This window comes from Vollenhovia emeryi, unplaced genomic scaffold, assembly GCF_000949405.1.
Source record: "Vollenhovia emeryi isolate VEMERY1.0 unplaced genomic scaffold, V.emery_V1.0 DF939287.1, whole genome shotgun sequence".
NCBI lineage: Eukaryota > Metazoa > Arthropoda > Insecta > Hymenoptera > Formicidae > Vollenhovia > Vollenhovia emeryi.
In genome coordinates this window covers 134,316-146,976 of record NW_011967079.1, presented here as the reverse complement: position 1 = coordinate 146,976, position 12,661 = coordinate 134,316, and the positions used below count along the sequence as shown (strand labels likewise).

The 12,661-nt window shown below is 40.3% G+C and overlaps 1 protein-coding gene across 2 annotated transcripts; it reads left to right on the top strand.

Moving 5' to 3' along the window:
• The first annotated feature begins 2,363 nt into the window (after positions 1–2,363).
• On the top strand, positions 2,364–9,632 carry LOC105559180 (tumor protein D52). 2 transcript variants are annotated; one of them, XM_012007281.1, is made up of 6 exons: positions 2,364–3,780; positions 5,025–5,155; positions 5,212–5,360; positions 5,848–5,907; positions 7,197–7,359; positions 7,981–9,632. In XM_012007281.1, the coding sequence occupies exons 1-6, from the start codon at positions 3,336–3,338 to the stop codon at positions 8,116–8,118; spliced, it is 1,086 nt and encodes a 361-aa protein (XP_011862671.1). In that variant the 5' UTR covers positions 2,364–3,335; the 3' UTR covers positions 8,119–9,632. The 2 variants fall into 2 exon arrangements, with proteins under 2 accessions (XP_011862671.1, XP_011862672.1); XM_012007282.1 differs by lacking the exon at positions 5,848–5,907 and having other exon boundaries at positions 2,372–3,780.
• The last annotated feature ends 3,029 nt before the right edge of the window (positions 9,633–12,661 follow it).

Here is a 12,661-nt window from a genome sequence, read left to right as displayed (position 1 = left end):
AATTTATATAAATTGTTGTAACCGTCACACTTATGGTTTAAAGGAATAGGGAGACTTATGAAAAAAGTTGACCGCTGTGCGAGCGGTCGTGTAAGTGGCGGACGGGCAGCGGTGCGCCTCCCTACTCGCCGCGCACCGCCTCGTGCGGTGGCCGATAGGTGGGCGGATCTCACCGGGCGCATACATTTGCCAGTAGGTTGGGCTAATACGGCGATTTTTGAACATCAATATCTGGATAACTATTCCTCCAAGTGCAAAATGGTACAGGACTTTTCTGTTTGTCTTAATCCCCTCTATCTTCCCGTGAATGGCGGTCAGAAAGTTGCGGAGCACCCTGTATAGTTGATAGGGCGGAGCATTTACTTTTACACGGCTTCATGATTTAGTTACAAGTAAAGCGGAAGAAACATAAAAATACCAGATAGGCTCGTCCCTAATGGCAGTATTTTTTTTTTCAATAAGAAACGCATGAAATCTCGAGAGATTCCCGTATAAAAATAAATTCATATCTTTTACGTCGAGATCTCGAATATTTGCCTTTGTTTAATTAGGCGTGTTTTCGGGTATGTAGCGCATAAAGAAAGATCTTAATTTGGAAAATAATATTTATTTTAAAAAGCCCGCGCGACGACTGTATAAAGTTGAAAACGAAGATAAGCGAATGAAAGTAAGCAAGTAGTTTACTTTAAAGTTTCTCCGATTTAAAAGACTGAGAAATAAAGATAAATAAAACTGAGCGGACAGAGTTTCGCCGAAAGCGTTAAAAGGAAGGGTAAAACGTTTGTTAAATCGATGTTACGGTTACACAAGACTCCATTTCTCAAGACTCTTTGGCTCTTTTTTCTGTTTCAATCCGATGTTTGAGTTGAATGCAATTCAGACGGTCGCTTTTAGCGATAAACACGTACTGCTAAGTATGGACAAGAATCCGCCGGCGAGTCGGATCGATAGACCGGTTTGCCGAAGGTTTCCGCCAAGTTCCAGGAACTTTTATTATACATCTTCGCCACGCTTCCGCGCTTTCATCATCGATCGCAAAAACAAGCGGAGCGCTCCGTCGAAGAGGTCGATGAACCAATCAGAGCGCCGGATCGCGCCTAGTTTCCTCTCTCTTTCTCTATTTCTCCTTACGACTATCTTTAGCCTACTTTTCCCGCAGTTTTACGCGCCCGCCGCCAATAACTTAAATAGAACGAACGGAAACGCGAGAGGATTGAATCAGCAAACGCCACGTGTGTCGGCAATGTAATTTCAGGATATCCCGTAGAGAACAGGCTGGGCGCGAGGCATTGGCGAGAATTAGCGAGAGTCTCTTATTGGCGCGTCGAGCTGCAGGATCTCGCCTACCTGCGGGCACGTCCTGGGTGCTAAAGCGGCTCACATTTATTTGAGCTTCAATTACGTTATAAAACCCGTGAAAGTCACTACCTCCTTTCAATTTCGACGAAAAATTTTAGACAATGTGAAATTTCTGCAACATAAAACTAGCAATAACTCGAAAAGAACGCATTTCCGGACAAACGTTTGTACCGAGGGGGAAACGGCTGAGGGCATTGTGGTGTACAGATTTGTGACATTACTAGGCATTTTTTGGGCATTAGTTTGGGCATTAGGCCTTGCTGGAGCATTATAAAGATAAAATAAGGTAAAATAAGCTGAAATAAGATAAAGTAATGCCCACTGGGCATTAGTGGGCATTGGTGTACAAGATTTTAGTCAGCGATTTCCTCTTCGGTTTGTACAGACCTTTTTCCCCTGTTTCTTGGTCCCAATCGTCTCTTAAACGAACGTTGGCCTCCGCCTTTGAAACGCCCTGTATACCGTAGGAAGACTACAGTCACTGCGACCGAACGAGAACGTAACTAAACTCGAGCGACAATGATTAATATTGCTGCTGCTCTAAGTTAATTTAAAAAAATGGTCGATTTATTGCAAACTCTCGATGTTAAAGAGTGACAAGGAACAAGTAGGCGAGATTCAAATCGGTCCTTTGCGCGCTTCGTTCAACTTTAATTAATTAATTAACAGTGACATTTATTTCTTCGTCTGTGCATTCTATGGTAGATTTATCTCGCCGCTACTGAAATTCCTCTTTTTTTTTCTTCTTCATTGTGGATTTCCAATCCGTAAAATCACAATACCAAGTTCTATTTCATGATGAAGAACCAAGGCCACCTGTCCGTTCCCTCCTTTCCTTTTCCACTCTTTTTTTCTTTCCCCCTCTCCTGCCCCTTCCGCTCGCCCTCTCGCTCTTCGTTTCCCGCTAAGGTAGAGCGAGAGCAGCGTCTCGATTTCTTAGAAACGCGGTGGTATCCTGGCGATCAGCGACGTCGGCATCAAGGCTCTCGAGGCACACAGCTGTTAGTCGTATGTGCACACGTCAGTGCACGTGGTCGTATTTCGCCGAGCCATCGCGAACGCACGGATTGCATACAGTCGTTAAATCATGCATCGCGACGTAGATCTGGAAATCGATCCTGTCAGGAACGAAAGCTGATCGCACGCGCTTTTAAGTTAGCACTTTTGAATTCCGTATAATTCGCGCGCTCTTGGCGAGACGTGAGCGATTAAATGTGATAGATTTGTGATAGACGCTGAAACCATCTGTTTCCGCCGGGATGGCGTGAGAAGACACGTGTCTCTGTAATTTTTAACAGTCACTTCTTCATCGATCCTAAATCGTGAAATTGTGATCTGTGCAACATATTAAATTAAATCATAGATGAATCTCTTTATTTACGAAATATATTTCCGAGGACAAATTTTGGATGACAGTGGAGCAACATTTTGAAGATCTCAAACTAGCTCGCTGTGGGATACCAAGCATCGTTCTGGAATCGCACTGCTAGCATTGTTCCTACTTTATTCGGTGAAATCGAGCAGGCAAGCGAGAAGAGTATCGAGTGTGGGCCTGGATAGCTCAGTAGAAAGAGCTCGGCAAGCGAAAGGTCCTAGGTTCAAATCCTGGTCTAGTCCTAGCTTATTTGTCTCCCCCAAAAAGTAATTACGCGGCGCGTCTTAGTGCCTACTTGTCCGAAGATAATATTGTGGACACATACTATTAAAAAGAAGAAGAATTGGTTCGAAATATCCTTCGATCTATTATTATTTATTGAAGATTTCAACAAAAACTTTCTGACGTTCCTCTTAGATCAGTTGATCTTTTGAATTGTCGAGAATTTAAAAAGAGTTTCTCTCAAAGAAGATCACGAAGATCATACTGAATTACTCCGAAGCTTATCCTCTTCAACCAATTTTCTGCTACGTATCCTTCTCAGATCAAGACTTTGGAGACGAATTTTGCAGCAAGTTTTCATATCTTCTGAGGGCAGATCATGAGAGACAACATGGCAAATCCTGAACAATCTGTAGATCCAAAAACTAGCCAACCGCGCGGGAAAGTCTGCCAGGAACATAGCGAGGAGAATTGCCCGAGTGAGAATGAACGCGAGTTTGAGTCGCTGGAGTACGAGGAGGACGCGTATTACTCGAAACTGACAACGACGCCGAGCTTCGACGACATCGACGAACTGGACGAAGAAGTGGACGAGCTGGTGGTTCACTGCTGGCGCGGCTCCAACGGGGAGATCGACGAGATTGTCGTGGACGATCGTGGAGACGACCTGTCCGTCGCGACGGAAATTCAGGGAGAATCACTAGAAGGAAGCCGTAAGAGGAAGAAGCGGTCGATCCGCGTGATCTTCCAGGACTTCTCCAAACCTTACCTCGCCAAGATCAGCAACAGCGAGAATTACAAGAAGTTGCTCGAGCTGATGAAAGGTGCTGAGAGAAGAGAAGAAAAGCTTCACCGCTTTTATACTTCTGATTTGCGAAAAGTAAAGAGAAGTCGTTTCGGATTTCGCTGAATCTCTGAATTCGTATAATTTCATTAATTTTTGATGATGAAAAAGAAAACTATAAATCATACAAAAATTCTACGACCTAGTGTTATATTTTACTTTAAGAAATTTCTTTTGGTTTTGTTTTCAAATAAGACAAATAAGAAGAGATTTTTTTTGGCTTTGTACGCGAAGAACCTATCCCATTCATCAGGCTGTAACATAGCAATGACGACTAATTAAAAAAAAAGTAATTTAAGTACTTGCAAATTATACTTCAAAAACCCAACTATTTTTTTAAATAAAATAACATTTTTTTTAAATTAGTTTTATCTTTCTGCTTTAAGGAATTTCTTTTGTTTTTGTTTTCTGAGACAGTTTACAATTTTTTATTCATATAATTAATTATGTGGAAAAAATTCTGGAAAAATTGCCTTGTTTCACCTGTCGCCGGTGTAGCTCCTTAAATGAGTGCTTAATTATTTAATTTCTAGCATAATAATTGTGTACTTTCACATGAGAAATTTCGTGGTTACGTCTAGCAGCTCCTCGACGTCGATTTATTTCTTCTCGACGCGTGAAAGTACACGAAAACGGATCATGGAATCACTATCGAGTACAACGACGTGGAAACATACTTTGAATTTTTCTAGAGCGACGTCTCGCTCTGCTGAAACTGCACAACTGCACGCATTCCTCTGCAATATAACGAAATCAGCGAAACAATCAAAATCATTTGCCGGAAAAAGCAATTGCTTCCTGAGAGTAATTAATTAATTATAGTCGATCGTATTTGCATTTTGTGCAGACAAACATACGCTATAATTAAATAAATTTTATCCGCTCTGGATTAAAGAGCTAAATAAGATATCTTTCTGACGTCATTTAAATATGTGTGCAATTTTAATTTTTAAATTTAATTTTCAATCTCGAACTCTAATTTTTATTTCTAATTTTAATTTTTCATTTTCAATTTCGATATTATAATAATTTTTTATTTTACTTGTTCAGAAAATTATTTTAATAGTTTGACATGTATCTATATGTTATCTTTCCATATGTAACATAATAATTTTAATGTATTAAGTCACAATCTAAGAAAACTGATCCTCCCGAGCAGTTAGCGTGACCGTCATGGTATTATATACCTTAAGACTAATTTTTTTCCTTTTTCTTTTGTTCCAGGTGAAGATGCCTCGCTCCACTCGGCCGGCTCTCTGTCGCCATCGTCGGATAACATGGCAAACGAGCTTCAAGGACTCTCCTTGGAGGAGCAGGAGCAACAAAGGGCTGAATGGAGCGCCGAGTTAGCGAAGGTAAGTCTCGGAAATCCAGGAAAATCCTGAAAAGGAATAATAAAAATCAATTCTAGGTCGAAGAAGAGATACAGACTCTGAGACACGTTCTCGCCAACAAGATCAAGGTTTCCCAGGACCTGAAGAGGAAGCTTGGCATTAGTGTCTGGAAGGAGCTTACCGACGATGTCAATCAGGGACTCAAGAACGTTAAAGAGAGTCATGTGTATGTATCCTGTTATTTCTTTGCTTGCTTCGCATGCTTCTTTGGTCTGTTCGTATATTCTGCACATACATGTACACTATACATGTTCTATGCACTGTACTATATTTTATGAGGAAGAAGTGGATATGTAAATCATAACAGGATCACCGCATCTACGAGATAATTTAAATAAAATACTTTTAAACTCGCGAGAAATATTGTATTGCACATTAAAGAAATATTCAGTACTCTTTGAAAAATACGTGAATCGCGCTTACTAAATCTCTTACTGTTTAAACTATTCTGTACTATCTTTACTAATCTTAGTTTTAATTTCTTTACTAATCTTAATTTTCTTATTCATCTCTTTTATTTTTTTTATCTCTTTGCTTTCCTCTCTAACGAAGCAGCGACGATGATCACTCTTTTTATGTTGATACTCCACTTCTACTCTTTAGACACACGTAGAAGCATTGATTTTTTCACTTTTCGTTGGGTTCTTACTCAGTTATCAGAACGTCGGCGAGACATTCGGTCGCTTAACCAGGACAATCTCTGCTAACAGATTGTAAGTACGCACATAGTGTCTCATTTTTCCCTCGTCGCAACCCGATTCGCAGTGATATTCTACATCGTATTAACAACACATTATTCGATATTTATTAGGTGTGTAAATTACTTCAGTGTCTTGTTTCACAAAATTCAAAGGTTATTCACAAAAAAGTCAACTACAAGTTTAATGTTCGAAATAATCTCTATTATACTAAAAGAATATTAAGCTCGTTTAATGCAATGCAAATTGAGGGGGAGAAGGGCTAACTATAGCATAAGTTGTGAATAAGACTTATTAAAGCTGAAATGTTTACTTAATTAATTGTATCAATTATTAAAGAGAATACAGTTTAAAATAATATTAGCAGTGCTCATATATAATAGTTTCTCCTGCTTTAATTTAAATCTATTATTTTCTCTAATGGTGCCCTATTTATTGGACAGCTGACAAATACAATACCTTCGTAGAAGAAACTTCGCGGTTTGAATCAATAGAGTCTTCAAGACTTTTTCCGACCTCTTCTACTGTCTTGAAATGGTATCAGATGTTGCAACAATCGAAATAAATGAGAATCCGACAGATCTGAATCTGAATGAGAAAATTTTTTCCAGGTCAAAACATGGGTTTTTTGCTCTATTTACGGTATGACATTGTACTGCAAAATAATTCGCCTAGTTCTCAAAACTGTAAAACTATTTTAAGCATCGCTCTCATCCAGAGCAGAATAAATCATTTCAGCAACATTCGGTTTGAATGAAAATCTGAAAAAAATGCATTCCTTTAAATGCTGCTTTTCGGATGCCTTTGTTCTGTCTGCTTTTCTAAATCATATAGTATTTTTAAAACATATAGAGCCGCATTTGCAAACCGCATAATGACAAAAAATATTAAATCTCCAAACGCTGATATAAGGCTGAATTAATTTGCACATCTAATATATTCATAGAGTGCTTTTGAAACAAGTCATCGAATTCTGGTAATATATTCACCCTCGAAGCAAAGACACAATTTGTTTTAGAGACAACTCACATTTATTGGGAACTTAATTTTCATAATTTTAACCGCCGACGAATTCGCTATTAGTACAGTATATCGCCTTACATTTGCTTCAAACAAAACCAAAGTTTAACACAATAAACGCTAACTTTATCTTATGCCCGAGCTTTGTGCCGATTAGAAATTAATTTACGCAATTCTTGCTAGAAGATAATCTGTGTTAAGAATAAAAAAAAATTTAATATAAACTGTTTTAATGTATAATAAATTGTTTTAACGATTAAATATTCACTTTTTTGTGATATCAGATACCAAAAGACAGAATCTGTACTCAAGTCCACGGCGGAGAAGACGACTAGCATTTTAGGTGGTTTTGGTAGCGGTATCTCCATGAAACTAGGCCAGATGCGCAATTCCGACAGCTTCCGGTCGCTGGAGGAAAGGGTTGGATCCGCCTGCGAGAACATCAAGGTGACTAAAATTAAATCGAATAATTTTACTAAACAAATATTTGTATTAATTTTATCTTTCAAATGACCTATTTTGTGTCTTATACACACTGAAAGCGTGGTCTTTGAAATTCCCAATTTTCACGTATCACGAGACACGGTAGTGTCTCGCGCCAAGTGTAAGCGCAGCTAGCACCGCGCGCGCGAGACCGACCGTGTAAGTTTACGCGAGTACACGAGTTGACGGGCCCTCAGAATTTCGGATCTCAACAACGGCTGTTCCGACGAAGTTGAGACTGCGCTTAATCGATAGCTTGGGTACGATTTGCATAATAAAAGTATTTTTACTTTTCTCCTACATGCCCCATGAGTAGAGATATTGCAATGCAAAGTCCACGGGTCTGAATTTTCACGTAATTTTTTAAAGAAACGTCGTCATCGTGGTCGTCGTCGTGGTCGTCGTCGTGGTCAACCAGGCCAAAATCCATTTCACTTTTCTGCCGCAACGTGGAATTGGCGCTGTTTAAATATACATAAACTAGACTTACAGACGATTCAAATAAAATAGCGTAAATTTTATTGCATGTTGGAATTTATGAAATTTCTTTATCTTTTATTCAAGGATTCAATTCTCTTTTCGCAGACAAAAGTCGTGCCTTCAAGGTCCGGCTCGACGCAGAGTTTTGACGAAGCTCTTCGGGAATCCGAGGCAATGAGGCGCTCATCCGCGGCTCCGTCGGTTACCAGTCCGACTATTCCCGAGGACAAGATGCTCTCTTAGAGCTCGAAATCGCGGAATACAAAGTGTTGCTACCGCGCTATATTATTATTACGTTCGTCTATTGCAAACGCTTTAGCGGGCCAAATGGCGTATCCGTGCACGTCGGATGAATCATTCGATACTTCGCTCAGTCGAGACTTCGGCCACGGGCACGAATCGTCCAAGTACTATCCTATTCTCTATCCAATAAAAACAATATTTTTTTGCACGCCATTTCCACGCCTTCTCCCCCTCGCAGGATCGCCTTTCTCCGGGCTACTCTCAGGACATCCCTAACGCAAAGTATCTCATGTGATTTTTATACTCGATACTAAAGAGCGGGTACTCAAGACGGTCTGTTTTCCAAACAATGAAATGCCTTTTGAAAATTTTTTATAATTGTGATTTGTAAATATAATAAAATATATTTGGGGCTCGAATCGGAGCTGATTATTTATATGTGTCGCGAGAGAAACTTCATTTTGACTAATAAAATTAGGAAAAAAGAAATTTGCGACAATCCCCTCCCCCTAATTTTCACTGTTGCACGATATACAGTTATGAAATAATTTTTTGTCCCTTTCGAGTGCTCGCATTTAATTGTATCAAGTCAATTGAAATTTATATTGACAAATACTCGCGCTTATATCTGCAAACTATTCGTGACTTTTGACACTCGGAGTTTTATTGCATATTACCGGTGTCCTGAATCGACCTGATAGAGCTGCCAAAAACAAATATTTTCAACGATCTATGACGAATGACCCGTCCACTGACAATACTTTACACTGTATACTGTAAACAAACACCTACTATGCAAGTCTAGTTAACGCGAGTCATTCGGAATATTCAGTCCGCCAAAATCTAATCGGATTTTGAAAAACAACACGCGAGCCTTAATTTTTTTTCTATTTGTCTAATTACGGGATATTGTAGCAAAATGACAGAGGGAGATTATTATATAAAAATCATCAAGCTTGTTATGTATAATGAAATCAAGTCGTGACAATGTGAAATGAGGAACAGTTTTCCATCCACCGTGAGTTATTTTATTGGAAATTATGCAAAATGAGTCATTGGAAGCAAAAGAGTTAAACTTCCTCGAAGGGACAGTATTTATCTTCAAGGGAGATGTTTCATAATTTTGCTCTCTCTCTCTCTCTCGACTTATTCTGTATATTGGACTGACAATGAGAGAAAGTTCCTTGCGATTCTCGACTTCACAAATGGATACTTTTTACGTGAATAAGTACGTGGATAATCTAATGATTGGATTCGCGCAAAATTCGAAAGATATTTTGTATTCTAGCCTTACGAATGGATTATCGACGACGCACGGTGCGCGACGTATGTTCTTGTTAACATTAATACGCAATCATTTACACGCAAATCTGCGAAAGTAAGCTCGCGTGTGCACATGCGTTGCGACGAAAGTGATTAACCGTTATTAACGACAATTGGCCGTGGCTCGTCGATGTCTATTGCATAACATCTTCTTGTTCATATTGATAAATAAATTATTTTAAATGCTAAAAGTCAAATATTTTATCTCCTGCAAATCAAAAAAACTTCCATAATCATCGAACGTACATTTTAAATCTTACCCATGATTTTTGTTCCGATACATTTTCTCGAGTGAACAGAATTAATCGTTAATTTAATCAATACCAATAAGTCCGCAGAATGATACGCAAAACGTAGTAACAGTCACGAGACAAAGTAATGTAGAATATTAAGTACGTAATTTTCAATTTCGTAGGCGGGACAACGAATTCTCAACGTTCGTAGTTGTTTTTCTCTCGGCGCGGCGACGTACGATGTTTTTGCATGCCAGCGTGTACCTGAAGGCCGCCGCCGCTGTCACTCGCTCGCCGAACGTCGAGCCGGCAAGCAGTGGCGAGAGTCGCTCCGCGCGTACGTTATTATACTTTTGCGTTATCGGTTTTCAAAACTCGATCGCGATAAATGCAGGGATAAATCACTATTGATTTGCACACCTTTATCAGTAACAAGTAACGTTCCTCGATTAATTATTAAGTTTATACAACTTATAATGAGAAACGAATTGTATGTTGAGGCGACGGTTCTTTATCAACGTACATAGATATTTCACGAGACTAACTCATCTAATTGTAAAATATAAATGTAAATCGTGGTACTTTGTCGCGGTTACATCTCGTTTACGCACCGCGCTTTTAATTATCTATCGATTTCGTGTAATCTTTCGCAATTAATAACAACTATTGATCGCTGGAAATTTTGCTCACATAATTTATTTCGAGGATTAAATTGAATGACAAAGATTGTAAAATATCGTTTCGTTGCGAACTAATAACTACTTCTTCACCGCAGATTATGCTTCCGATGCTCGCGTTGCGTTTTATATCGCCAATTCAATAGTGATTTATCCATTCTTCCGAATCAAAAATGCAAGTTGTTTGAGTAATTTGTATGACGGAAAGTCACGCGCTATTTGTTAATAATATTTCGTGCGTTTCGCGGTATTTCACGTCGCGTACGGGAGTGTCCGAAATTTCGCGCGATCGATGATTTTCGCGAGTGAAGTGTTTTGTGAAGTGCCACAAGGAAATCTGGGAGGAGGAGCAGGCCCAGCCAGGCATCGGGCAACAGCGGAAAAAACGTGAGGTAAGTGTGTTACATTTTTACGTTATTTGTTACTTGTGTGAAATAAAGCATCTGAGTATGTTTGAATGTATGTTGACCACAAAACGAAATCAACGCAAGTCAATACAAATAGAATAATATTCTTTTCGAAAACTTACAACACTACGTCATTGATATTAAACTAAAAGTGGATGTAAAAAAAATGGATGTCAAACTCCTGTGCCGCTCTCGGGTTTCTCTCTGGTATTATCGATTGCGTTTGAATCCCCCGCGCCAGGTGGCGCCACTAGTCCGTTATTATGCGCGAACCGCGATCGTCGCGTTTTCCTTGCCTATTTTGCGGTGGTCGCAAAGAAGATTTGCAAGAGCGGGCAAAAATCGTGGTCGTGAGTACAAAATTGGATTGTTAAATCAATCAGCGTGCGCGAACACACCGCGGGTTCCCCCAGCTGTTACCGATTCCGAGATCTTCGGAGAGGAAATGGGCAATTCCAGGAGAGTACGAGCCATGGGCGTATCCAGAGGGGGGCAGGGGGGGCAGCTGCCCCCTCCCCTAGACTCAATGAGATCCCCATTGAGATTACGAATAATATAATTAATAGATTTGCCGAGGACTCCAGAAAATTAATTTTTATATAAATAAAAAAATTTTTTTTATAAGTACGTAGTTTAATTTATGCTGCATAATTCACCTACGAGTGAATCCTGTTCTGCCCCCCCCCCTAGACAAAAGTCTGGATACGCCCATGAATCGTAGAGTCATGGATTGGGTCGTATCGATGCAGTATAACTGAAACCGATTTTCTGTTTTTGAGGTATTTTCCCACGATATATTCGACATATAATGACACACGACATATAACACTATTCTCTGATTGGTCCGTCACGGCAATAAATCGCAGTCGTGGTCGTTGGAATAGGAATTGAACCTATTCGAGCGACTACGACTACGACTGCTTTGCGACTGCTCAAGCGACCATCGATACAACTGTACGACCATTGTAGACAGAACCGAGAATCATTGTAGCGGAGGCTTAAGGTGAAATTACTGGATTACTTACGCCACAGATTTACGCGAGCCAATCGAATGACCGCGATGCTTCACGAACAGACCAGCGCCGATAACCGTCGGCCCCCGCGATACTACGATGATTGGTCAATTCTTATGTGTCTGACGAAATTGACCAATCGCAGTCGATTATTCTTACGACTGCGACTCGCATTGTAGACCACGCATTAAGGCTCGTTCACAGCCCATTCTTATGTATTCGACAATCATCCGAAATATCTCTCGAAATATTTCGTAGCCGGTAAAATGATCTGTACTTGCGCGAATCCGCGAACGTGTACGCGAATATCCGTGTATGTGACGCGCGTAAACGTGTAGCCCGCGTATACCTCACAGGGAAATATTTTGAGAATTATGTGACAAAGTCTGGATAAAACTTGGAACGCTGGAATTATGCGCGTACATATGTCGAACAACATATGCAGAAACGGAGAAACTTTCATCAAATTTTCATAAATATTTGCGCACGTATCACACACACACACACACACACACACACACGGATACGTCACATACACAGGTACACGTGAACGAAGGTACTTTAAATTCGTGCACACGGATTAACGTGTACCCGCGAATCTTGAAAACGCGTATCCAATCGAGGGCACTAAAATAAGCGCGCACTTAAATTCACACGTCCGTTGGAAAAGACAATCGACGAATTCGCGGCTCTCCTCTACGGTAGACGGCCATTCCACGGCCATTCTCTTTCCGCATCGCCAAGTGCACACTACAAGAAACGAAGAAGACGTCAACGACAGGATCACGCACGTAATTCCGTGCCGTTCGTACCGCAATTCGAAGGACAACGCGACGCACGTTCGACTACGGCGCGGCTCGCCGCTCGTCTGGCTCGAGCCGCCGCGCGCC

Coding starts and splice junctions, on each gene's coding strand:
- LOC105559180 (XM_012007281.1), top strand. CDS start 3,336: ATGAGAGACAACATGGCAAATCCTGAACAATCTGTAGATCCAAAAACT. Junction 5,156..5,211: donor GGAGCGCCGAGTTAGCGAAG/GTAAGTCTCGGA, acceptor AATCAATTCTAG/GTCGAAGAAGAGATACAGAC. Junction 7,360..7,980: donor CCGCCTGCGAGAACATCAAG/GTGACTAAAATT, acceptor CTCTTTTCGCAG/ACAAAAGTCGTGCCTTCAAG.